This window comes from Pogona vitticeps, chromosome 2 (assembly GCF_051106095.1).
Source record: "Pogona vitticeps strain Pit_001003342236 chromosome 2, PviZW2.1, whole genome shotgun sequence".
Taxonomy (NCBI): domain Eukaryota; kingdom Metazoa; phylum Chordata; class Lepidosauria; order Squamata; family Agamidae; genus Pogona; species Pogona vitticeps.
This window is the reverse complement of record NC_135784.1, coordinates 220455316-220481911: the sequence shown is the minus strand read 5'-3', so window position 1 is coordinate 220481911 and position 26596 is coordinate 220455316. Positions and strand designations below refer to the sequence as shown.

At 45.1% G+C, this 26596-nt stretch overlaps 2 protein-coding genes and 8 non-coding genes across 10 annotated transcripts in view; all 10 read right to left on the bottom strand.

Annotated features, from left to right (window-relative positions):
* Positions 1-306: 306 nt before the first annotated feature.
* On the bottom strand, positions 307-474 carry LOC140705158 (U1 spliceosomal RNA). Its single transcript, XR_012084653.2, has one exon. It is a non-coding gene; the product is annotated as a U1 spliceosomal RNA (small nuclear RNA).
* An 853-nt stretch (positions 475-1327) lies between these two features.
* On the bottom strand, positions 1328-1493 carry LOC144587665 (U1 spliceosomal RNA). The gene has a single exon (XR_013542830.1). It is a non-coding gene; the product is annotated as a U1 spliceosomal RNA (small nuclear RNA).
* An 853-nt stretch (positions 1494-2346) lies between these two features.
* LOC144587662 (U1 spliceosomal RNA) lies at positions 2347-2513 on the bottom strand. The gene has a single exon (XR_013542827.1). It is a non-coding gene; the product is annotated as a U1 spliceosomal RNA (small nuclear RNA).
* An 850-nt stretch (positions 2514-3363) lies between these two features.
* LOC144587661 (U1 spliceosomal RNA) lies at positions 3364-3530 on the bottom strand. Its single transcript, XR_013542826.1, has one exon. It is a non-coding gene; the product is annotated as a U1 spliceosomal RNA (small nuclear RNA).
* Positions 3531-4380: 850 nt separating this feature from the next.
* LOC144587663 (U1 spliceosomal RNA) lies at positions 4381-4547 on the bottom strand. Its single transcript, XR_013542828.1, has one exon. It is a non-coding gene; the product is annotated as a U1 spliceosomal RNA (small nuclear RNA).
* An 851-nt stretch (positions 4548-5398) lies between these two features.
* LOC140705203 (U1 spliceosomal RNA) lies at positions 5399-5566 on the bottom strand. Its single transcript, XR_012084672.2, has one exon. It is a non-coding gene; the product is annotated as a U1 spliceosomal RNA (small nuclear RNA).
* Positions 5567-6418: 852 nt separating this feature from the next.
* LOC140705236 (U1 spliceosomal RNA) lies at positions 6419-6585 on the bottom strand. Its single transcript, XR_012084683.2, has one exon. It is a non-coding gene; the product is annotated as a U1 spliceosomal RNA (small nuclear RNA).
* Positions 6586-7442: 857 nt separating this feature from the next.
* On the bottom strand, positions 7443-7610 carry LOC140705186 (U1 spliceosomal RNA). Its single transcript, XR_012084666.2, has one exon. It is a non-coding gene; the product is annotated as a U1 spliceosomal RNA (small nuclear RNA).
* A 3050-nt stretch (positions 7611-10660) lies between these two features.
* Positions 10661-21313, bottom strand: SAXO1 (stabilizer of axonemal microtubules 1). Its single transcript, XM_020790388.3, has 3 exons — positions 21174-21313; positions 20366-20565; positions 10661-12569 (listed from the first exon to the last, which is right to left on the bottom strand). Exons 1-3 carry the CDS (start codon positions 21311-21313, stop codon positions 11584-11586), a joined length of 1326 nt encoding a protein of 441 aa, XP_020646047.1. The 3' UTR covers positions 10661-11583.
* Positions 21224-26596, bottom strand: part of HAUS6 (HAUS augmin like complex subunit 6) — a 110678-nt gene continuing 105305 nt past the window's right edge. The window contains exon 18 of the mRNA XM_020790384.3: positions 21224-21353. The gene's annotated coding sequence lies outside the window, so the exon portion shown is untranslated. The remainder of the gene's footprint in view (positions 21354-26596) is intronic.

The window sequence follows — 26596 nt, the reverse complement described above, 5'->3', positions numbered from 1 at the left end:
CAAAAAATTGGAACACATATAATTACGTAAGACCTACTATTTTATCCCAAAAAAGTATATATGCTGTTGGGATGAAAGTGTATGTTGCTGGCTTTTCAGGGTCCGTCTACTGGAAAAACACCAGCACACATTTTCTCCCCCACTTTTTGGGGATGAAAAAAGTAGGTCCTACGTAATTAGTGTGTTCCAATGGGGGGGGGGGAGACCAACTTGCAAAGCATTGCCATTGGGGCTATGGTTGCAAATTTAAATGATAGAGAGTGGTGAAAATAGCCAGAAACCAAAGGATAAAAAGGTTGTGGAAAAACAGGGAAACAATAAATATAATCCCCTGATTAACTTAAATCAGGCAGCTGAGGTCCCCACATTTAGGGAAATCACAGGGATCAGCATCACATCCAAAGCACAAAGGATGAGCCTCCCCCGGGAAAACCACTTTTATGACATGGCATTTCTCCTGCAAGGTGTAAGTTAGAATGGCTCTTGAATCTCCTACCCCATTCTGTCCCCTAACCCCCCAAGTCATGGTGACCCACTGGCTACACCTCCCACTTAGTACAGGGCTGCACAACCCCAATCCTGCCAGAGGCCAAGAGAGTTCCTCAGTGTTTTGGGGTGCCCTGCAGGACCCCCATCAGGGGCTAAGTGTTCCTCCCACAATCCTCTAGTGCACAGGTATTAGCATATGCTAATACTTTATGCTAATTGTGGGTGGAACACCTAGCATTAGCTAGGTGTTCCTCCCACAATCCTCTAGTGTACAGAGAATTAGCATATGCTAATACCTTAAGCTAATACCTGTGCACTAGAGGATTGTGGGAGGAACACCTAGCCCCTGATGGGGGGGTCCCGCAGGCCACCCCAAAACACTGCGGAGCTCTCTTGGCCTCTGGCAGGACTGGGGCTGTGCAGCCCTTTACTGAGTGGGAGGTGCAGCCAGGGGGTCACCATGAGTTTGGGGTCAGGGGACAGAAGAGTTATTTTTTTTCAAACCCTGTTTTGCAAGACAGTCCCCACCCCACCCCAAAAAATTGGAACACATGTAATTACATAAGACCTACTATTTTATCCCCATAAAGTATATATGCTGTTGGGATGAAAGTGTATGTTGCTGGCTTTTCAGGGTCTGCCTACTGGAAAAACACCAGCACACACTTTCTCCCCCACTTTTTTGGGATGAAAAAAATAGGTCTCATGTAATTAGTGTGTTCCAATGCGGGGGGACCATCTTGCAAAGCATTGCCAATGGGGCTATGGTTGCAAATTTAAATGATAGAGAGTGGGGAAAATAGCCAGAAACCAAAGGATAAACAGGTTGTAGAAAAACAGGGAAACAATAAATATAATCCACTCGTTAACTTAAATTATGGAGGTGAGTTCCCCACATTTAGGGAAATCACAGGGATCAGCAGCACACCCAAAGCACAAAGGATGAGCCTCCCCTGGGAAAACCACTTTTATGACATGGTATTTCCCCTGCAAGTTATAAGTTAGAATGGCCCTTGAATCTCCTACCCCATTCTGTCCCCTAACCCTCCAAGTCATGGTGACCGCCTGGCTACACCTCCCACTCAGTACAGGGCTGCACAACCCCAGTCCTGCCAGAGGCCAAGACAGTTCCTCATTTTTTTGTGGGGTGCCCCGCAGGACCCCCATCAGGGGCTAAGTGTTCCTCCCACAATCCTCTAGTGCACAGGTATTAGCATATGCTAATACTGTATGCTAATTGTGGGCAGAACACCTAGCATTAGCTAGGTCTTCCTCCCACAATCCTCTAGTGTACAGAGAATTAGCATATGCTAATACCTTATGCTAATACCTGTGCACTAGAGGATTGTGGGAGGAACACCTAGCCCCTGATGGGGGTTCCCGCAGGCCACCCCAAAACAGTGCGGAGCTCTCTTGGCCTCTGGCAGGACTGGGGCTGTGCAGCCCTTTACTGAGTGGGAGGTGCAGCCAGGAGGGTCACCATGACTTTGGGGGTCAGGGGACAGAAGGGTTTTTTTTTCAAACCCTGTTTCTCAAGACAGTCCCCACCCCTCCAAAAAAATTGGAACACATATAATTACATAAGACCTACTATTTTATCCCAAAAAAGTATATATGCTGTTGGGATGAAAGTGTATGTTGCTGGCTTTTCAGGGTCTGCCTACTGGAAAAACACCAGCACACACTTTCTCCCCCACTTTTTTAGGATGAAAAAAATAGGTCTCATGTAATTAGTGTGTTCCAATGCAGGGGGACCATCATGCAAAGCATTACCAATGGGGCTATGGTTTCAAATTTAAATGATAGAGAGTGGTGAAAATAGCCAGAAACCAAAGCCATAATCAGGTTGTGGAAAAACAGGGAAACAATAAAAATAATCCCCTCGTTAACTTAAATTATGGAGGTGAGTTCCCCACATTTAGGGAAATCACAGGGATCAGCAGCACACCCAAAGCACAAAGGATGAGCCTCCCCTGGGAAAACCACTTTTATGACATGGTATTTCCCCTGCAAGTTATAAGTTAGAATGGCCCTTGAATCTCCTACCCCATTCTGTCCCCTAACCCCCCAAGTCATGGTGACCCCCTGGCTGCACCTCCCACTCAGTACAGGGCTGCACAACCCCAGTCCTGCCAGAGGCCAAGACAGTTCCTCATTTTTTTGTGGGGTGCCCTGCAGGACCCCCATCAGGGGCTAAGTGTTCCTCCCACAATCCTCTAGTGCATAGGTATTAGCATATGCTAATACTTTATGCTAATTGTGGGCGGAACACCTAGCATTAGCTAGGTGTTCCGCCCACAATCCTCTAGTGTACAGAGGATTAGCATATGCTAATACCTTACGCTAATACCTGTGCACTAGAGGATTGTGGGAGGAACACCTAGGCCCTGATGGGGGGGTCCCGCTGGCCACCCCAAAACACTGCGGAGCTCTCTTGGCCTCTGGCAGGACTGGGGCTGTGCAGCCCTTTACTGAGTGGGAGGTGCAGCCAGGGGGTCACCATGACTTTGGGGTCAGGGGACAGAAGAGTTTTTTTTTTCAAACCCTGTTTTGCAAGACAGTCCCCCCCCCAAAAAAAATTGGAACACATATGATTACATAAGACCTACTATTTTATCCCCAAAAAGTATATATGCTGTTGGGATGAAAGTGTATGTTGCTGGCTTTTCAGGGTCTGCCTACTGGAAAAACACCAGCACACATTTTCTCCCCCACTTTTTTGGGATGAAAAAAGTAGGTCCTATGTAATTAGTGTGTTCCAATGCAGGGGGACCATCATGCAAAGCATTACCAATGGGGCTATGGTTTCAAATTTAAATGATAGAGAGTGGTGAAAATAGCCAGAAACCAAAGCATAATCAGGTTGTGGAAAAACAGGGAAACAATAAAAATAATCCCCTCATTAACTTAAATTATGCAGCTGCGTTTCCCACATTTAGGGAAATCACAGGGATCAGCAGCACACCCAAAGCAGAATGGATGAGCCTCCCCCGGGAAAACCACTTTTATGACATGGTATTTCCCCTGCAAGTTATAAGTTAGAATGGCCCTTGAATCTCCTACCCCATTCTGTCCCCTAATCCCCGAAGTCATGGTGACCCCCTGGCTGCTCCTCCCACTCAGTACAGGGCTGCACAACCAAAGTCCTGCCAGAGGCCAAGACAGTTCCTCAGTGTTTTGGGGTGCCCTGCAGGACCCCCATAGGGGCTAAGTGTTCCTCCCACAATCCTCTAGTGCACAGGTATTGGCACATGCTAATACGTTATGCTAATTGTGGGTGGAACACCTAGCATTAGCTAGGTGTTTATCCCACAATCCTCTAGTGTACAGAGGATTAGCATATGCTAATACCTTACGCTAATACCTGTGCACTAGAGGATTGTGGGAGGAACACCTAGGCCCTGATGGGGGGGTCCCGCAGGCCACCCCAAAACACTGCGGAGCTCTCTTGGCCTCTGGCAGGACTGGGGCTGTGCAGCCCTTTACTGAGTGGGAGGTGCAGCCAGGGGGTCACCATGACTTTGGGGTCAGGGGACAGAAGAGTTTTTTTTTTTCAAACCCTGTTTTGCAAAACAGTCCCCACCCCTCCAAAAAAATTGGAACACATATGATGACATAAGACCTACTATTTTATCCCCAAAAAGTATATATGCTGTTGGGATGAAAGTGTATGTTGCTGGCTTTTCAGGGTCTGCCTACTGGAAAAACACCAGCACACATTTTCTCCCCCACTTTTTTGGGATGAAAAAAGTAGGTCCTATGTAATTAGTGTGTTCCAATGCAGGGGGACCATCATGCAAAGCATTACCAATGGGGCTATGGTTTCAAATTTAAATGATAGAGAGTGGTGAAAATAGCCAGAAACCAAAGCATAATCAGGTTGTGGAAAAACAGGGAAACAATAAAAATAATCCCCTCATTAACTTAAATTATGCAGCTGCGTTTCCCACATTTAGGGAAATCACAGGGATCAGCAGCACACCCAAAGCAGAATGGATGAGCCTCCCCCGGGATAACCACTTTTATGACATGGTATTTCCCCTGCAAGTTATAAGTTAGAATGGCCCTTGAATCTCCTACCCCATTCTGTCCCCTAATCCCCGAAGTCATGGTGACCCCCTGGCTGCTCCTCCCACTCAGTACAGGGCTGCACAACCAAAGTCCTGCCAGAGGCCAAGACAGTTCCTCAGTGTTTTGGGGTGCCCTGCAGGACCCCCATAGGGGCTAAGTGTTCCTCCCACAATCCTCTAGTGCACAGGTATTGGCACATGCTAATACGTTATGCTAATTGTGGGTGGAACACCTAGCATTAGCTAGGTGTTTATCCCACAATCCTCTAGTGTACAGAGGATTAGCATATGCTAATACCTTACGCTAATACCTGTGCACTAGAGGATTGTGGGAGGAACACCTAGGCCCTGATGGGGGGGTCCCGCAGGCCACCCCAAAACACTGCGGAGCTCTCTTGGCCTCTGGCAGGACTGGGGCTGTGCAGCCCTTTACTGAGTGGGAGGTGCAGCCAGGGGGTCACCATGACTTTGGGGTCAGGGGACAGAAGAGTTTTTTTTTTTCAAACCCTGTTTTGCAAAACAGTCCCCACCCCTCCAAAAAAATTGGAACACATATGATGACATAAGACCTACTATTTTATCCCCAAAAAGTATATATGCTGTTGGGATGAAAGTGTATGTTGCTAGCTTTTCAGGGTCTGCCTACTGGAAAAACACCAGTACACATTTTCTCCCCCACTTTTTTAGGATGAAAAAAGTAGGTCCTATGTAATTAGTGTGTTCCAAAGGGGGAGGGGACCATCTTGCAAAGCATTGCCAATGGGGCTATGGTTTCAAATTTAAATGATAGAGAGTGGTGAAAATAGCCAGAAACCAAAGGATAAACAGGTTGTAGAAAAACAGGGAAACAATAAATATAATCCCCTCATTAACTTAAATTATGCAGCTGCATTTCCCACATTTAGGGAAATCACAGGGATCAGCAGCACACCCAAAGCACAATGGATGAGCCTCCCCTGGGAAAACCACTTTTATGACATGGCATTTCCCCTGCAAGATATAAGTTAGAATGGCCCTTGAATCTCCTACCCCATTCTGTCCCCTAATCCCCGAAGTCATGGTGACCGCCTGGCTACACCTCCCACTCAGTACAGGGCTGCACAACCCCAGTACTGCCAGAGGCCAAGACAGTTCCTCATTTTTTTGTGGGGTGCCGTGCAGGACCCCCATCAGGGGCTAAGTGTTCCTCCCACAATCCTCTAGTGCACAGGTATTAGCATATGCTAATACTTTATGCTAATTGTGGGCAGAACTCCTAGCATTAGCTAGGTGTTCCTCCCACAATCCTCTAGTGTACAGAGGATTAGCATATGCTAATACCTTACGCTAATACCTGTGCACTAGAGGATTGTGGGAGGAACACCTAGGCCCTGATGGGGGGGTCCCGCAGGCCACCCCAAAACACTGCGGAGCTCTCTTGGCCTCTGGCAGGACTGGGGCTGTGCAGCCCTTTACTGAGTGGGAGGTGCAGCCAGGGGGGTCACCATGACTTTGTGGGTCAGGGGACAGAAGGGTTTTTTTTTCAAACCCTGTTTCACAAGACAGTCCCCACCCCCAAAAAATTGGAACACATATAATTACATAAGACCTATAAGTTTATCCAAAAAAAAATATATATGCCGTTGGGATGAAAGTGTATGTTGCTGGCTTTTCAGGGTCTGCCTACTGGAAAAACTCCAGCACACACTTTCTCCCCCACTTTTTTGGGATGAAAAAAATAGGTCTCATGTAATTAGCGTGTTCCATTGGGGTGGGGACCATCTTGCAAAGCATTGCCAATGGGGCTATGGTTTCAAATTTAAATGATAGAGAGTGGTGAAAATAGCCAGAAACCAAAGCATTATCAGGTTGTAGAAAAACAGGGAAACAATAAAAATAATCCCCTCATTAACTTAAATTATGCAGCTGAGTTCCCCACATTTAGGGAAATCACAGGGATCAGCAGCACACCCAAAGCACAATGGATGAGCCTCCGCCACGAAAACCACGTTTATGACATGGCATTTCCCCTCCAAGGGATAAGTTAGAATGGCCCTTGAATCTCCTACCCCATTCTGTCCCCTAACCCCCCAAGTCATGGTGACCCCCTGGCTGCACCTCCCACAGTACAGGGCTGTACAACCCCAGTCCTGCCAGAGGCCAAGACAGTTCTTCATTTTTTGGGGGGGTGCCCTGCAGGACCCCCATCAGGGGCTAAGTGTTCCTCCCACAATCCTCCCGTGCACAGGTATTAGTATATGCTAATACTTTATGCTAATTGTGGGCGGAACACCTAGCATTATCTAGATGTTCCTCCCACAATCCACTAGTGTACAGAGGATTAGCATATGCTAATACCTTACGCTAATACCTGTGCACTAGAGGACTATGGGAGGAACACCTAGCCCCTGATGGGGGGGTCCCGAAGGCCACCCCAAAACACTGCGGAGCCCTCTTGGCCTCTGGCAGGACTGGGGCTGTGCAGCCCTTTACTGAGTGGGAGGTGCAGCCAGGGGGTCACCATGAGTTTGGGGGTCAGGGGACAGAAGGGTTTTTTTTCAAACCCTGTTTCTCAAGACAGTCCCCACCTCCCCACCCCAAAAAATTGGAACACATATATTTACATAAGACCTACTATTTTATCCCAAAAAAGTATATATGCTGTTGGGATGAAAGTGTATGTTGCTGGCTTTTCAGGGTCTGCCTACTGGAAAAACACCAGAACACACTTTCTCCCCCACTTTTTTGGGATGAAAAAAGTAGGTCCTATGTAATTAGTGTGTTCCAATGGGGGGGGGGGGAACCATCTTGCAAAGCATTGCCAATGGGGCTATGGTTGCAAATTTAAATGATAGAGAGTGGTGAAAATAGCCAGAAACCAAAGGATAAACAGGTTGTAGAAAAACAGGGAAACAATAAATATAATCCCCTCATTAACTTAAATTATGCAGCTGAGTTCCCCACATTTAGGGAAATCACAGGGATCAGCAGCACACCCAAAGCACAATGGATGAGCCTCCTCTGGGAAAACCACTTTTATGACATGGCATTTCCCCTCCATGGAATAAGTTAGAATGGCCCTTGAATCTCCTACCCCATTCTGTCCCCTAACCCCCCAAGTCATGGTGACCGCCTGGGTACACCTCCCACTCAGTACAGGGCTGCACAACCCCAGTACTGCCAGAGGCCAAGACAGTTCCTCAGTGTTGTGGGGTGCCCTGCAGGACCCCCATCAGGGGCTAAGTGTTCCTCCCACAATCCTCTAGCGTGGTGGTCCCCAGCCTTGAGCCTCCAGAGGTTCTTGGACTTCAACTCCCAGAAATCCTGGCCAGCAGAGATGGTGGTGAAGGCTTCTGGGGGTTGTGGTCCAAGAACATCTGGAGGCCCAAGGTTGGGGACCACTGCTCTAGCGCACAGGTATTAGCATATGCTAATACTTTATGCTAATTGTGGGCGGAACACCTAGCATTAGCTAGGTGTTCCTCCCACAATCCTCTAGTGTACAGAGGATTAGCATATGCTAATTCCTTACGGTAATACCTGTGCACTAGAGGATTGTGGGAGGAACACCTAGCCCCTGATGGGCGCGAAAATGGCTGCCGGCAAGGGGAATCCCCGCTGAACGGGTAAGTAAGCAAGGTATTGGAACGCATTAAACTAAGTTTAATGCGTTTCAATACGTTTCCCCTACCCGTTTAGCGACGATTCCGCATAGCGGGGGTTAATCCGGAACGGATTAACCTCGCTATGCGGGGCACCACTGTACCCCCGGATCCAGGCTTACCGAGACATGAAGGGAAGAGGGTTATACCACTAGAACGGATGGTTGTGTTCTATCCCCGCAAACAAGGTGGAGGGAGGAAAATGATTTGTCCCAGTCCCTCTTACAACAATCCACCTCTCGAAGGGGACTGGGTGAGGCATTCCTGTTGTGGGACAGTATGTGCGGTAAGGACTACCCCCTTGAGGGTGATAACCAATCGCGAACGCTTTGGTCCAGCCCCAATGTAAGAAGTGACCTGTTTACACCAGAAGCTAAGATTTTACGTTACAAGACAATACCCAAATTGAGTTGTTTTGACCTGTTTAATTTAGTTGAATCAGAAGTTGATGTAAATAAAGTTGAGCCTGTTGGATTTTCAAAACTGCCTCCGTCTCTTATTCCCGCTAAAATGAGGGAACCGTCACTGACTCATGAAGAACCCGATCACAACCTCCAACAACTTATGAATCGTTTTAGTAAGGCCTGCCAAGACTTTGGATCAGCCTGAAGAAAAAACAAGTCATGAGCCAGGGCATCGACTCACCTTCCTCTATTACCATCTCCGCACAAAAATTGGAGGTTGTTCATGGTTTCGTGTACCTTGGCTCAATGATTTCCCTAGATTTCCCTCTCCCTAGATGTCAAGCTGGATAAATCAGCTACCATGTTCTCTTGTTTTGTGGTGAATGGATTAATTATTAACAGAAAAAAGGAAATACATTCTCCTGAACTACTGTTATCTTTTCTTAGACAGGGCCCTCTGTGTTCAAATTCCAAAGAGGCAGATATAAAATTGTTAAAGGGCGTTGTGAGGAGGAACCACTTCCCAACAGAAAAAAGGAGTGTGATCCGTCCCCTCCAGCGCCCACAACAGAGGGTACAGTGTAAATCCTGATACCAGCAGTGGCCCAACTGAGTAGTGGTGAAAAAGCGTGGGAAAGAAGAGCGAGAGAAGGGTGAGAAGGGGAGGAGCCAATAGTAGAGGGATATCTGGTGAATGGGGCTGAGGAGGAGAAAGAAGAGAAAAGAGAACTAGACTGGGAGGTAGAAAAGGAGGAAAAAAAGAAAGGCGGTGAAGGAAGAAGACATTCCTCTAGGATGAGGCTGCTTAGAAATGGAAGTCCCCTGGACAGGAGAGTGTGTTAAAATGAAAGTGCCCTAGAGGAAATAGAAAGGAGACAGCAATACCACAACATGAGACCTGAGGGAAGTAAGATAGGAAAAGAGGGAGAAGAGCTGAAAAGGCAAAGAAAGGAAGGATTGGCAATGCAGGTGGGGGATGGAGAACAAGTGGAATTGACGGTATATGTCTATCCCAAGAAGGAAGATCAATGGAAAAAGGGGGCCAAACCAGTGGTGATGTTGCATCCAGAAATGAGGGAGAGTGGGATCAGCACCCCTGTTGCGGTACCATATGTCCCAGTCTGAGGAAGCCCACGAGAAAACCCACAGATCGGGAATGGTTTGGAGTGAATTCCCCAATTGTGAACTCTCTTGCGATGCCTGAGTTAAGGGACTGTTATGTGGAATGCAGGGAAACTGAGGGAACCATTGATCCAACTGTTGTTGTTCATGGTTCTCAGGTGTTTGAAAATAAAGGAAATGTTTACAAAGAAGGCCTGTCTCCACCTTTTGGGGAACAAACAAGGGAATGGGGTTTTCCCAAAGTTGAACCCACTCAAAGGTGTTTAATCCACATCTCGGCAATTATAGACAAGGAAACCACCATAACAAAAAAGATGTGAAATTGTGCGATTCACACAATAGTTTACAAGCATAGGTTCCACATCTTCACTGGAATATTCCAGTCTAAAAGTACAGTACTAACAGATTCTTTGCCCAGCTGCTATTGCTCAGCTCCATTTTGATTGTTGCTATGCTTATTCAAATCCTTAAGTTACTTATTTTCATTTTCTAAAAAAAGGCTTTTTCTAGGAAAAAGAGACTATTTTACTTGGTTCTGCCTATGGCCTGAATGGAACATTTAATAGTATGTTTATTTTAAAAATAACCCTTCAAAAGATGCACTAATCTAAAATTCAAAACCTGTGCTCTTATTCCCGTTATTTCATGGTTTCAAGGAAAAATTAGGACTCAGCTGCATGAGTTATGTCAACTTTTTTGTAAAGACAAAATTGTTCGGTTCCTCTGTTGAAGAAGAGACACTGAGAAAATCAGAGGGCAAATGAACAAAAATTACTCCACACAGACTAGCTCTAACAAGATGGGGAATCCAGCTATAAACCTCTAGCTCTACGTAGCTCACTGACCTCAGGTATTAATAACAAAAATGAGCATGAGCATTATGGTAATATTTTTCAATGGAAAAACTCAATGGAAAAAAGAATATTAGAAAATATGTATTGGAGTTCTTTTTTAATATAAAAGCAAACTTTAAAAATGCAGTTAAGCAATAACACACTATGATTTTATTTGAAAATTAATACTGGAATCTTCCTTTTAAAAAAATATTCCAAGCTCCATTTCACAGATGTGGAAACCCACTGAATTTGTTCCAGCAGGAGAGCAGTTTCCATGATTTATTTTGCTAAATAGTTTTTTGTTATATAACATTTCCTTCCATGTCAGGAGATACAGAATAGGGAAAATAAGAAGCAGCTATTCTTAGAAGTGTCCAATGTGAGTGTGATCCAAAAAACTCCTATCGCTTGTGACCCGGCTTCACAGGGTTGTGGCTACTACCTTGTAATAAACATCACAAAAAGTTCTGTGGGTAATTTCTGAGTTGTTTTTGTTCACTAGCATCTTTCAGAATATTCAATGCTTCTTGCTCCTCTTGTAGAACCACCTCAAAACTAAATTCAGGAGCCTGGCCCTCGATGGCGAGTTGATTTTAAGTATTTTGCTATCTGAAAAAGTCCTAAATGGGCAACAGCTTAAATTGATACATAAAATTAGCTCCTGTGGGGCTTGCAGATTTGGTTCAGAAAATGTTTTTCTGAGCTGCTTTTTTGGTAGTAAGTCATATAAAATCTTCATCTGCACTTCAAATCGAAAAGCAGCTATCATTATGAATGCATACTATACATAATACTATACATGTTAATTCTCTGATGGTAGCTAAATCCAACTGTCAAATGGCAGCCCTGACAATAGCAGTTAATCAGGAAACCAGGAGAGCTATTTCACTATATTTTTCTTATTTATTCCATTCTGTCATCTGGAAATGGCCATTCAACTCATATTTTTAATTGAATTAGCAGAATTTTGGAAAATGGTTTAGACTTTTAGGTGGTTTTGAGAGACGTTTGATGGGGTCTTTCAGTAGAAGGGCTGCCCCCTACGACTGGAAATTTTTGAACTGGATGTGCGTTGCAACTGGGCTACTGTAGCAGGTCGAAACTGCCTATGCCCATTTTCATCTACCTTCTCAAATATGTAGCCTGGTGGTTCTTTGTAAGAGGCAGGACATATACAAAAATCCTTCAGAGTATAGCTTTTGCCATAGGTGGTTTCACCATTAAACGGCACATGAGGTCTAGATGGTGGATTCTGTGGCCTGAAGATCTTAGTAAAAGAAAGTGGGGGAGGGACATAATGTGCCTGGAAAGTAGTCAGAGTGTCCATTGGCTCAGCTGGCAATCTGATCTCTGGGTGAGGAATGATGGCCTTGGGCCTTGCACACTGCCATGGTTTGTAATCTTCTTTCATCGTGGAGTGGGAATTGAAAGGCTCTGTGCTTTGTGGAACATGGGATAGTGGTTTACATGAGATTGCTGGACGCCCATGGGGGTCTACATAGTGAAGCTGTGCCACAGTCTTGAGGTCCATCTTCTCCTTAGGTGGCTTGTAGACCTCACATTTTCTGACAACGGTAGTAGGTGTTGGCCATGCTAGGTATTTTTCCTGAAATTCAGTGCTGCCAACAAATTTGTCCACATTTGGCCTTATAAATGATGGTTTCATTGACTTTGCTGGCTCTCCTGCTAAACCTTTGTACGATAGACTGTGGGTGGTAAGACCTTCAAATGGGACATCATTGGGCTTAAATGGCTCACGTTCATGGATGTAGCGTTTTGGCATGGGATAGGCCACATAATTCTGTTTATAATTGGTCATGCCTTCTAAGGGTATGTTTGGGATCTGAGGTGCTTGGAAGGGCTTGTAGCTCTTAGTTATTACAGGTCCCATGTAGAGGTAGTTGTCCTGGTTAGTGGTCCTGTGGTCAAACTTTTGATCTGATGGATGGTAAGCATTATCGGGCTTTATCATATGCCTTTTAGGTTGGTTCCATTCCACATAATCACCTGAAATATATTGTAGAATATAAATAATTATATATTACCATTTTATACAATTTAATTCATAATTCATTAGTCAGGGTATTAAAAGAATTTTATGAGTGAACCCAACTAAACCACAAGGTGGAATTAATATAAGTTCAACTGGGAAAAACTCACGGTTGAACCAAATTACCCACGGATTCTTCAGGTGGTTTGGCACACAACCAAGGATCCAAGAACTACTGGGATTTGCTGCTTCAAGTTATAAAATTTGCCCTTCTGCTGTGTAAGTGAACAATAGTATTATGTATGGGAGGAAATAGAAAGGTTACTTACCTGTAACCATGGTTCTTCAAGTGGATCTCTGTGAATTCACACATTTGGGTTAAATCAGCGCCTGCGCTGGAACTTCGGAACCTTCTAGTGTTTTTCTAAAAAAGATACAATGTTTAGGTTGCCCCTAGTACGCATGCTCCATTCCTTCCCCGCCTCCAGTTCCATTTATCCGCCATTGCTAGAGCAAGAGCTCACCCTAAAAGAAGCAATGACGGATAGTGGGGAGGCTGGGTGGGAATGTGTGAATTCACAGAGATCCACTTGAAGACCCATGGTTACAGGTAAGTAACCTTTCTTTCTTCAGTGTGGTCTCTGTGAATCACACATTTGGGTGACTGGCAAGCTAACTTACCGGAAGGAGGGCCATCACTGCAGGACAGATGTCAAGACAGCCCTTCCAAAACTCGTCTCCCTCTTTGCCCGAAGGTCCAACTTATAGTGGGTGACAAACGTGGACACTCTGGAACATGTTGCTGCCTTGCAGATGTCTGGAATGTCCACACCACATAGTAACGCAGTAGATGTTGCCATGGACCTTGTGGAATGTCCTTTAAGACCTTCAGGCACAGCTTTACTTGCAAGTTGGTAGGCAAGAGTGATAGTGGAGACAAGCCACTGTGACAAGGTAGAAGATGACGCTGGACAACCCTTGTGTGGTCCAAAGAAGCACAGGAAAAGTCTTCAGCTTTCCGAAAGTCCTTTGTCCTGGAAATATAGTATGCTAACGCCCTTCTAACATCCAGAGAATGGAGCATCTTTTCAACGTCCGAGGAAGGATCAGAAAACAAGGTAGGTAACGAAATAGGGTGATTGAGGTGAAAGTCTGTAACCACTTTAGGCAGGAACGAAACATCTGGAAACAACATAACTTTGTCCTTATAGAACTGCAAGGAGGATCAGACCTTAAGGCTGCCAACTCACTTATTCTTCTAGCAGACGTAAATGCAACTAGAAAAAGAGCCTTTAAGGAAAGAAACGTTACATCACACGAAGCCATAAGTTCAAATGGATGCTTCATGAATGATTGGAGAACCAGTGTAAGGGACCACTGAGTTACTGGAGGTCTTGTAGGTGGGCGAATATTAATCAGTCCTTTTAGGAATGCTTTTAATGTAGGATGAGAAAAGAGACGTGAAGATTCTGAGTCTCTGGGCTGGAAAGAGACTATAGCAGAAATATACACCTTGAGAGTTGACAAGGTAAGGCCGAGATCAAAAAGATGTTTGAGATACAGAAGCAAAGTCTGTAGGGAAACTGGAGAAGTCTGCAGGTTCCTGGCAGTGGCAAAACGAAGGAAATTATTCCACTTGTATTTGTACAAGAGGATAGTAGATGGTTTCTTGGCTTTGATTTCAGGCAGATCCTCCACGCAGCTAGGTGGAGGTTCAACTCTGGATGTAGGATATTCCCTGAATCTTGCATTAGCAGATGTGGCAGAAGTGGAAGTTTGAACACGTCGATGGCCAGCTCCTCCAGAGTAGAGAACCATGGTTGACGCGGCCAAAAGGGTGCTATGAGTATCACCGACGACCTCTGGTGTCTGATCCTCTGGATTAGAGGGATCGGCGGGAACAGGTAGATAAGATGTTCTCACCATGGTATCATAAAGGCATCTCCCTGGGACCCGGGACCTCTTCCTGCTCGAGATGCATATCTCCTGCACTTCCTGTTCGTGTGTGAAGCGAACATGTTGATGGACGGTTGTCCCCATTGTCTGCACAGCATCTGAAATACCTTGTCGTCCAGCTCCCATTCGTGGGACTGTCCCTTCCGTCACCTCAGCTCGTCTGCCAGTTGGTTCTCTGTGGTCGATATGTGGATTGCCACTGGATAGATGTGATTGTGGCAGCACCACTCCCACAGGTGCACGGCGAGGTAGAGAAGAGACAATGATCTCGTCCTGCCCTGCTTGTTGATGTAGTACAAGGTCGTGGTGTTGTCTGTCACAACGTGTACACCACAACCCTGTATCAGCGGGAGGAAGGCTCTAAACGACTTGATCACTGCTAGCATCTCCAAATGGTTGATGTGGAGACCTCTTTGACGATGTGACCGTTGCAATGAGCTCCCCATCCTGTGGGGCTCGTGAGCAGATGAGGCCAAAACCCCCACCCACTGTAGTTGTTTCGCCAGCTCTGGGGTGACTAGGATCTTCTTCCTGGGATCCTCTGACATCAGGTCGAAATGATGGAGAAACCACGCCTGTAGCGACTGCATCTTTAGCCTGGCGTGTGGCAAGGAAGCTGTAGTTGAGGCCATGAGCCCCAGCAGAGGTTGTGCATGATCTGCTGACACTAGTGAGTGTGGTTGAAACTTTTGAAGAGCAGTCTGTAACTTGTGGATGCGCTATGGAGGAAGGAAGAGTCTTGGCCTTTTGGAGTTGAGCGTTGCTCCTATGTAACTCATAACTTGAGAAGGCTTTAGGGTGGATTTCTCGAAATTTATGGTGACCTAGACTCTGTAGAGCGTGAAGGGTGAATTTGGTGTCCTGAATGGCTTTCTGTCTGGATGGCGACACTACGAGCCAATCGTTGATGTACGGGCATACTTTCACCCCCTGTAGACATAGAAATGCAGCCACTGGGGCCATGCACTTTGTAAACGTGCGTGGAGCCGTTGCTAAGCCGAATGGTAAGGCCGCATACTGGTAGACCTTGTTGTTGATTATGAACCGCAGATACTTCCTGTGATGATGGTGTATGGTGACATGGAAGTATGCGTCCTTCAGGTGTATGACCACAAACTCATCTCCCTTTTTCAACAGGTGGACGATGGACTCCAGGGTGACCATCCGGAATCGGCGTGGCTGAAGGTAAGTGTTGAGGTTCCTTAGATCTAGTATGGACCGGAGGCCTCCGTCCTTCTTTGGAACAGTGAAGTATCGGGAGTAAAAACCCCTGAGAATGTCCTGAAGAGGGACCCACTGTATGGCATTCTTTTGAAGTAGAGTGAGAACCTCCTCTTCTAGGGTGGGATTGGATGTTGTCATTCGCAGAAAACCTAGAGGAGGACGTTCTAAAAACTCTAGCCGGTAGCCGAATTTGATGATGTTCAGAACCCAACTGTCCTGTGATATCCTTTGCCAATTGTGGTAAAATGGGGCAAGACATGTGTGATGGCCGTGAGGTAGATGTTTGATGCAGTCAAAGGTACTGCTTAGACTTCTTGACAGGCGGGCGATAGGATTGACGCTTGTGTGATGTTTGTTGTTTATAGGATGGAGCAGTAGAAGATTGTTGAGAAGACCTGCCCTGAGAGCTCCTGAAAGGCCGGTAGCCTTGAGAGGCTTGTTGCTGATATTGCTGCTGAGGAAACTGCCTTTGCCATTGTTGTTTTTGAAAACGAGGGTGTTAGTGAATGGTGTAAGATTTAGCAGTCTTCTTACTTTCATGTATGGACTTGAGAGACTCGTCTTTTCATTAAATAAACCTTTTGTGTCAAAAGCCTGCTCTTCGATTTGCTTTTTCACATCCTCAACAATGCCAGATGCCCTGAGCCAGGCGTGGCATCGAAGGGTTATGGCAGAGTTTAAAGACTTAGCTGCAACGTCTGTGGCATGTCGTGCCACTTAAACATTGGTGCTTGGACAACGTCATAGCCTCAGCATGAGCATTCAAACATTCCTGTCTAATATCTTCAGGAGTAGTTTGGAGCGCTGGAAGTACTTTATTCCAGAGATGTTTCTGGTATGCTCCCATTGCTGCCTGATAATTACATATCTTCAGTAGGAAAGATTGGAAATTGTAAAGTTTCCTCCCTAACACATCCATTTTTCTGCACTCCTTATTGGTTGGAGTGACATGTGGCCACCCTGAGGCCTTAGATGCATTAGCATGGACGATGACAGAGTTGGGAGCGGGATGCTTAGACAAGAAGTTGACTTCATCTCCATGAACTCTGTACATGTTCTCAGTTCTCCTAGAGACAGAAAGAGGGGTAGCTGGTTGAGAACAAGCATCCATAATTAGATTGAATAATTGGGAAATGTAGTTGAGGCTCAGTGGCTGAGAAGACTCTTTGTCGGTGTCCCCAAAAATGGGATCGTCTGTAGGAGGAGGAGGGAGTTGCGTTTGCATCTTCAAAACGCTAGCCATTCAAGTCACCATCTGTGAATAAGATGAGAAGTCCTCAGTAGGGGAGGATGGATGGGGATTCCCGGTGTCTGACTCGAAGGAGTCCGCCTCCACTGGTGACTAGGCTTGCAAAGGGGAGAACACCTCTTCATCTTGATCGGAAGACACCTCACACATCTGGTCATCCTCCTCCGATGGCACTCTATGCACAGCAATCTCAGCTAAGGAAGGCTGAGCAGGTTGCTGGGTAGCCTTGACCCTCGACGTCGTGGTGGAAGCAATCTTTTTAGAAGCCTTCATATCCAAAACAAGTTGAGTATTATGGGCCTGTCAACGTTGATGAGGTGAAGAACTTGAGGTCGAAGAAGAGGAATAGCGCCTCCTTCTGTGCATGCAGTAACTGGGAGGACTACGTCGAATCACTGTCATAATGTCGACGCCGATGCTTTGTCCTTCGTCCTGACCGACTGCGTCCAAATTGTTGATGCCTGTGTCTCTTATGATGTCGGGAGCCCTCCACGTCAGAATCACGACGTCGATCGGAGGAAGAATGCCGCCTCTTCGACCCTTTCTTGCAAGGAGGGAGATCTCTCCTCGGAGAGCAAGATGGGGAATGCAGAGTTTCAGTACCCGGCTGGCAGATGCGGGGCCAAGATGGGCAGAATGAGGGCTGGATAATAGAGTGTCTTCAACTTTATCCGGATTGGGTGAGTGCCCAGGTGCAAGCGGTGCCTCAGGTTGCTGTGAAAGTGGCAGAGATGGAGCCGCTTCAGAGAGGGATTCATGGTCCCTTGAGGAATACTCCAAAATTGGTGAAGGCACTGAAGGTGTAACAGGTGGAAGAGAGGTGATCTCTTTAGCCTTGGACTTCTAAGGCTGTCCAGCCTGCTTTTTAGCTTTTGCCACATCTTTAGAAGCAGACCCCTTAGACGTAGGAGCCTTTTTGGAAGGACCTGAGGTGGTTTTCTTAGGTGGTTTAGACAACTTGGAAGTAGATGTAGAGGGAAGAGACCCAGTCGCCTCAGAACGTGGAGTGCCTGACGGGTTAGAGGAAGTCTCCATTTCTGAAGGCTGAGTAGAAAACAGAGTCTTTTCCCAAAGATATAATTTAAGTCTCTGTTGGCACGCTTTTAGAGCAGCCTTAGTAAATTCTTTACAATGGCGGCAAGTAGAAGTATTGTGCGCGTCTCTTAGGCAAAATAAACAAAGATCATGCTTATCATAAAATGGTATCTTTCTTGAGCACTTCTTACATTTACTGAAAGGGCCTGAGGGGGACATAAAACAGTAAAGAAAAGGCTGTAGGAGCCTAAATTCTCACGGTAATCAGGAGAGAAGTGGATAACGAGGCCTCCGCCGAGGTGATAATGGCGCTTCCCGCTGAGGCAATCAGCCTGACAATCAGGCAATCAGGCAATCCACAAGCGTGGGAAAAACTGGTCAAACAAGAGTCAAAGTCCGTCAAGCGAAAGAGTAGTCGAAACAGTCCAAGGGGCAATAGAAGTAAGAATATCCAAAAATACAGTCCAAAATTAAGCCAAAATGATTGCAAATAGAGAGCTCCGTCTGAAACGTTCCGCCCACAATGGCGGAAAAAAAAGGAACTGGAGGCGGGGAGAGAATGGAGCATGTGTACTAGGGGCAACCTAAACTTTGTATCTTTTTCAGAAAAGCTCTAGAAGGTTCCGAAGTTCCAGCGCAAGGGCTGATTTAACCCAAATGTGTGATTCACAGAGACCATGCTGAAGAATGAGACACTTTAAAGACATTAATTGTGGTAGTTGGTAACTGCTCTGTCCCTTAACGTTCCAGAGTTAGAGAAACATCCATAATGCTATGAGCATAGTTCTGCTAGTAAAATTGAACTACTACCCCTCTCTTTCTCTCTGGGCTCTGAAATCTGTTTCAGTCTGTGAAGAGATTTGGACATGCAAGACAGACAAAATTTCTGTTGACAGATGCCATTCTTAAAATACAGGCAAAAGTGTATCTACCTTTGTCTAGATCAATTATAAGCATGTTCATTGTGTAAGGCTTATATTATTTATCCCAGCCACCATGGGATTCCGAGAGTTGGAATTCCACCCACCCCCAGAAAAAATTACTTTTTCACTCTCTGGTTATCTTGGTATGTCTGGTCTTGCTTTTTCTGGACTATCAGTATCGTAAGAAAGTCCCTCATTTTACCAACTGCTTTTATAACTTTTTAATTATTTTTAGGACAACGATGTCACTCACAATAGGCAGACTGAAAATCATGTAGACCACTGGTTCTTAACCTTGGGTTACTCAGGAGTTTTGGGCTGCAACTCCCAGAAGCCTTCACCACCAGCTGTCCTGACTGGGGTTTCTGGGAGTTGCAGTTCAAAAGCATCCAAGTAACAAAGGTTAAGAACCACTGATGTAGACTACACTGAGAATCTGGCTAAGAGAGAAATCAACAACATTTATGCAGGCAGCTGAGAGGCAGAACCAAACTATTTAATATAACGGTAACAAGAAGGGATCAAGAGATTAAGGTATTCTGTAATTCTCATGCAGAGTTACGTCCGTGGGTCTGAGAGGGGCATTGGTTAGACACAGATTTCGAGCTGTTTTATAGAATTTATGAAATAAATCAATAAAAGATGTAAAACAATAATGGGACCAAGAAATAAAGATTATTTCCATGTGCATGCAGTCTTGCAAAAGGTCTTGCAAACTGCAAGTCTTGCAGTCTTGCAAACTGCAACCAAATGAAGTTGAGCTTTAATTAGCATTCATAAAATACCAGAAAACCTTATTCTGTTTACTTAAAGTATTTTGTGCAGATAGATGTTCATGTGCAGATAGATTTCACATTGCCAACCAATGGTACAGTCCCATTCATGGCAGTTCACAAAGCTAAAATATGACGGAAGATATATTACACATTTAATTTGGAGAAGGAGGACTGTTCTCAGGTCCTTTTGTCGAATTGCAAATGCTCTACAGTATATTATACAGTAATATCCTCAAGTATAAGCAGCAGAGCTGTTCTTGTTTAAAAGAAAATGAAACTTTCTTAATAGTTGTAAAGCCAATCTCATTCTTGATTTGCCTATGGTAAAAAGAATTTTGGAGCCAGTCTGGTGGCTGAGGAAACTTGATGCTAAAAGTGGTATGTCCATTCTTGGGGACTGGAATGTCTACTGAACATTTCCAGGCTGTTCACCATTGTTTTTTGTTTTGTCAGTTGTGGACGCATTCCCAGAATAAATCTTCACCTAATAAATCTTATTAATACTAGAATGTAAGAAGCTACCCAAGTATGTTATTCCAGCTACAAGGTTCAGATTTGTGATTCTGTCATAAGGAAAGGCTGTAAAAATTCCACCTTAAAAATAAAAGAAGAAAGGTATAATGAAATATATCCTCTCATAAAACACTTACTCTTGTATGTTGGTTTTGTAGTCATCTTATCAGAGGAAATGTGCCGTTCCTGAGGTAAACAAGGAAGCACACGAGTAATGGGGTGAGGATTATAATCTTGTTTATATGTGGACAACAGGTCCATATTTTCATCCTTCTTGACATATTTTTCAGGAGGTCTCTGCTTATTTGGTGATACTTCATGAGGAATATAATCTCTCCTGTGAACAAAAACATCAATAAAAAGTATTGTTTGCAATGTACTGGGATCTAAGCATGGTTATGTTGCAGAGCTGAATAGGAAGGATGCTTTTTTTTTTGCTGAGATATGATTTGAAGCATAGCTTGCAGTGAACATGATGGGCTGCGGATTGATTAGTGAGTTCCCCATTTTTATTTGCTTTCTTCCTTCCTCTGGCTCCTTTCAGTCCTGAGACCCACCTGAACTTGCATTTGTAGCTCCAGTTCTTGAGAGAACTGACTTTCTCTAGATCAGTGCTTCCCAAGCTAGGGGCACCAGATATTAAACTCCCAGAGGCTTTCACCACTTGGTGTACTGACCAGGATTTCTGGGAGCTGTAGTCCAAGAACATCTCAAGATTTACATTTCTACAGTTTTGCCTAAGTATAATGTTCTAGACACTTTCCTTCCTCTCATTTTGCATGGTGATGGTGTTGTTCTTTCCTATGTCCCTCATTCTCCTTGTTATGCCCTACATACCAAATCCAATGACCCTATTCCATCTCGCAAAGGATGAGTCAGTGCATAACATATATTTTCCATGTATTAATGTTTCTTGGAACATTGATATCCCTCTTTTATCCTTACCTGGTAGTTGAAATACCTTCCATAGGTACTGGTTGCTTTTTGTAATCTATTTTCGGTTTGCAGGAATCCCTGGGTTTAACATTGGTGTAAATGGGATATTTATCTGTATATTCAGAAAGGAGGCATGGCTTCTCATTCATGGCAAACGGCCTGGTTAGGAGATGAGGGCAACGGTGGCGCCTATAGAAAAAGGAAGAGAGGAATTATTTGATACAATTCTAGCCGTATTGTCCATCTCAGACATGTAATGACAGGTTACCTACCTGTAATTGTAGTTCTTCGAGTGGACCTCTGTGATTCATACTGTGGGTAATCTGCACATATGCAGAGCCTCATCAGGATTTTATAGAGTTTCTGTGGTAGCAAAAAGATACATACGTGCAGACCCTCCCCCCTTGGTGCCAAGGCTCTCACTTCAGTTAGGTCAACCGCCTCATAAAGCAAATAGGGCATGGCAGAGGGGAGGCCGGGTCAAGATGTGTGAATCACAGAGGTCCACTTGAACTACAATTACAGGTAGTAACCTGTGCTTCTTCTTCGTGGCCTCTATGAATTACACTGTGGGTGACTAACAGGCTGTCTTACCCAGACAGAGGGTGTCACACCAAGGTAGATGCCAACACAGCACATTCAAAACCAGCATCAGATTTCTGCCGAATGTCCAACCTGTAATGGTTAAATGTGGATGGCTGTGACCATATGGCAGAGGCACAGATGTCTGATAGAGGAATGCCATAAAGAAAGGCCATAGATGTCTCCAACGTCCTAGTAGAGCAAGCAAGCTGATAAGTGAGCTGAATTGTGGAAGCAACCCATTTGGATATCCTCTACTAGGTGACTCGAAGACCTTTATCAGGAAGTTGATAGCTGACAAAAGGTTGAGCTAAACATCTGACGGGCTGCGTGCGGGCTATGTAAGAGGCAAGAGCCCTTCTCACATCCAAAGTATGGAGGATTTTTTTTCTTGAGTAGATGGAGATGGGAAGACGGAAGGACCAAAGGTTTGGAATAAGTGGAACTTGGAGACACTTCGGGAAAATATCTACAAAGAGTTTAACCTTATCTGGGTAAAACTGAAGATAAGGGTAGTCAGATCTTAAGGCTGCCAACTCACTAGCACGTTGTGTTGATCTAATGGCTACAAGGAACACCATTTTAAAGGTGAGTAACCTGAGATCAGTTGATGCAAGGGGCTCAAATGGGGTCCTTGTAAGTCGCTGAAGGACTAAAGTCAGTGACCATTGAGGTGGTGGTGGATGTACCTCAGAATACATGTGTGACAGTCCTTTGAGGAAGCATTTTAGAGTGGGGTGTCTGAAAAAGCTGCTGAAGAAGTTGGAGGGTGATAAGCAACAACTGCAGAAAGGTAGACCTTTAGAGATGAAAGGGAAAGGCCCTTCATTTTCAGCTGTAATAAAAAACCCCACAAAGAACTGTGGTAAGTTGAAGATAGTGATAGGTAAAGGTAAAGGTTCTCCTTGACAATTTTTGTCCAGTCGTGTTCGACTCTAGGGGGCGGTGCTCATCCCCGTTTCCAAGTCATAGAGCCAGCGTTTTGTGCAAAGACAATCTTCCGTGGTCACATGGCCAGTGCGACTTAGACACGGAACGCCGTTACCTTCCCACCGAGGTGGCCCCTATTAATCTACTTGCATTTGCATGCTTTCGAACTGTTAGGTTGGCGGGAGCTGGGACAAGTGACGGGCGCTCACTCCGTCACGGAAGGTAGTGATAATGCTGTGGTAAATGACTAAAACTATTTCCATTTATACATGTAAGCTTTTCTGGTTGAAGGTTTCTTTGCTTGATGAAGGACATTCATCAAGTTGGCAGAATCCTCCACACTGCCAGGTAAAGGGCAGGGAGATCTGGGTGGAGAATTTTACCTTCGTGTTGTGTAAGCAGGTGAGGCAGGCAGGGCAGGTGATTAATGTTGAATGACAGCTGGTGGAAAACTGGGAACCATGGCTGTCGTGGATACCACGGGGCTACGAGGATAGGTCTTCAACAGGTCTTTTCCTGTTGAAGACAGACTGCAACTTTCTGAATGAGCAGGAATGGTGGAAATATTTAATTGAGGGCCTTGTGCTAGCGGCCCACTAATGCACCTCTGTGGGACTTCTTGCCATCTCCTGCATGGGAACAGTAACGTTTGCACTTCTGGTTCTTTCGGGAGGCAAAGAGGTTGATGAAGGGTGTGCCCCAACATTTGCAGAGGGAGAGAAAAATGGATCGATCCAGTTTCCATTCATGAGTTTGGGATTCCTTGCGACTGAGGACACCTGTGTGTTTGTTGGCTAGGCTGGCTATGTGTATTGTCACGAGGAAAATTTGATGGGAAAGACACCATTTCCACAGGTCAACTACAAGATAAAGAAGGCTTGGGGAGTGAGTGCCTCCCTGCTTGAAGATGTAATACATCGTGGTAGTGCTGTCCGTGGCTATTTGAACCATCTTGCCTGTAAGATGATTTCTGAAGGCCTTGCAAGCTTTTATTACTGCTAGAAGTTCTAACTGGTTGATACGGAACAACTTCTCTCTTTGTGACCACTGGGCATGAATCTGTAGGGATTGACAGTGTGCACCCCAGCCAGTGAGGCTTGCATCTGTGATAAACTGGATTTGTGGGCACAGTTGTTGAAAAGGTAATCCCATCATCAAGTTCGAAGTGGAATGCCACCATGTGAGTTGGGAGGTGAGTTCTAGAGTGACTTGCAACAGGGTGTGTGGTGGATCTGTCATCGGGTTACATAAGGCAAGAAACCATTCTCGAAGTGACCTCATTTTGAGGTGGACATGAAGTCATGGAAGCCATGGTGCCTAAGACACGCTGAACAGTCAGCGCAGTTACAATCACATGAGGGGTAAAGGCGCAAAGTAAGGACACCAAATTGTGACGTTTGTCTGTTAGGAAAAATGCATGTGTTTTGAGTCTAGAACCGCTCCCATATAATGAACTAGTCTTGTAGGTTTTAATTTGGAATTTTGTAGGTTAACTCTGAGGCTGAGATCCTGAAGGAGAGACAAGGTGAAAGAGATGTCTCTTTGTGCTTTTTGACAGGAGCAAGCTACAAAGAGCTAGTCGTTGATGGATGGAAAAATGTGAATTTTTTTGAAGCCTCAGGTATGCTGCCACAGGAGCCATGCATTTGGTGAAAACCCTGGGAGCCATGGCAAGTCCAAATAAGACCCTTTTGAATTGGGTTGATAGGCTTGGGTTCTGAGTTGGAAGCGTAGGAAGGGTCTGTGTGAAGGACGAACAGACATGTGGAAGATCTATGACTGCAAACCTTGAGATCTATGACTGCAAACCAGTCTTTTTTGCAGAGCAGTGGGAGGACAGACTCAAGGGTAACCATACAGAATTTGGCGGTGATGATGTATTGATTTAATTCCCTGAGATCGAGGATGAGAGGGAGGCCTCCGTCTTTTTTGGGAACTGTGAAATAGCGAGAGAAAAAACCCTTGTTTGTCTGATGTGGTGGTATTGGTTCTATTGCGTCTTTGAGTAACAGCGTTTGAATTTCATCCTGCAGGGTTTATGATGGAGGTGTGACGGTATAGAATGATAGTAGAGAATTTCCATTTATACATGTAAGCTTTTCTATGTGGTTCTTACTGTTTCTTACAATGGAGAGGACCCAAGCAACCATGGTGATGTTTTCCCAAACAGGTAAGTATTTCCACAGGTTGGGAGGGAGGGTTTGAGAATGTGTGAGGATCTCTGCTGGTTGGACATAAAATGTGATGCAGTCGTTGCGCCTGGTTGCAGTTGACGAAGTTTAGCTTTGCAGGGTTTGTAATAAGCCATGTAGGATGGTTGCCGTTGAGGTTCATGTTCGAACCTTTGGTAAGAGTTGTAAGGGCGATGCTGGTATGTGTTTGGGTAGACTTCCCAACGTCAGGCAGTTTTTCTCTTTTTCTGGACAATTTCAAGGATGTAATCCGTCTCAGCATTAAATAAGCCTACACCATCAAATGGGAAGTCCTCAATGGACCCAAGCGCATCTTTTGCAAGGCCAGTGGTTCTGAGCCAGGAAAAAAGGACACAGTGCTACTGAGGTAGCCATGAATTTTGAAGTGGTGTTGACTTTGTGTCTGGCTGATAGCATTTGTTGTTTTGAGAGAGAGAAACCTTCTTGCTGGAAAGTTTGAGCTAGCATCCTCTTGTCTTTGGGGAGGGCATCTATGAAGATAGACATGTTGTCCCACAGAAAGCGTTGATAGGAGCCCATAGCCCCTTGTTAATTGGCAACCCTCATGGTGAAGGCAGGGGAGGAGTATAACCATCTGCCCATAGAGTCAATGCGCCTGCTATCTTTATTAGCTGTTATCAAGACTTGTCTGTGTCGAGAGGAAGACTGTGATGCTTCGATGAATATGGAATTGGGGGCTGGCTGTTTTTGCAAGAAGACAACACCAGGGTCATGTACCGATAGAGGGTGTCAATATGCTTTTACACCGAGTGAGAGGACACTGGTTTGGTCCAGGACAATCTAACTGTGTTGAGAAGAGACAGCAGCATGGAAATATGCACTGCTGTTGTAGTATCCTTTGAGATGGAATTGTGGAGATGATCTGTTGGTTCAGTCATGGGCCTATGGATTTCAAGGTCAAGAGACTTAGCCATGCAGACCATCAATTGAGCACAACTGACCACAAAACGAAGCATCCACACCAGAATCAAAGAACACGAGAGACACTGCAGACTAAAACAACCAGAAAAATCTGCAGTAGCTGAACATGCCCTAAAACAAATTGGGCATGAAATTCTATTTCAAAATACCGAAATACTGGACAACGACAGCAATCATTACATCAGACTGCACAGGGAAGCCATTGAAATCCACAAGCACCAGGAGAACTTAAACAAAAAAGTTTGAAACTCAGCAAAATTTGGCTCCCAGCTCTCAAAAATACAGCGTGCAAAAGGTCAACGAATTCTACCCAGCCACAAGGACTGGTGATCATTACACACAAAAGACCAGCTAATTACAGCCATCAACCACAGTGACAGATAATCTCTCATCACAACAATGCACCCACGACACACTAATCACCCATCTACAAAAAAGGACAAAAGCCCATCTCACATCCATAAATACTCCACTCCCAAGCCAACTACACCAGAGCACAGATTGCTGTCCTCTGAAGATGCCAGCCACAGAGACTGGTGAAACGTTAGGAAGAACAAACTTCAGAACACGGCCAAAGAGCCCGAAAAACCCACAACAACCAATTGAGCATAAGTCTGAAAATACTCTGCAGGAGACCGAGGATCTGTATCCACAAGGTCTGATTCTGTCAATGTTAGTAATACAGCCGGTGTTGGGGTCTAGAGCCATGCTCACATGGTTCGGCATCATGCTGTGAATCAACTGTCGGTCGACATCAACATTGAGGGGCTGATCCTTGAAGTATTG

Coding starts and splice junctions, on each gene's coding strand:
- SAXO1 (XM_020790388.3), bottom strand. CDS start 21,313: ATGAATGAGAAGCCATGCCTCCTTTCTGAATATACAGATAAATATCCC. Junction 20,566..21,173: donor GAAGGTATTTCAACTACCAG/GTAAGGATAAAA, acceptor TTTTGTTCACAG/GAGAGATTATATTCCTCATG. Junction 12,570..20,365: donor TACAAAACCAACATACAAGA/GTAAGTGTTTTA, acceptor AATATATTTCAG/GTGATTATGTGGAATGGAAC.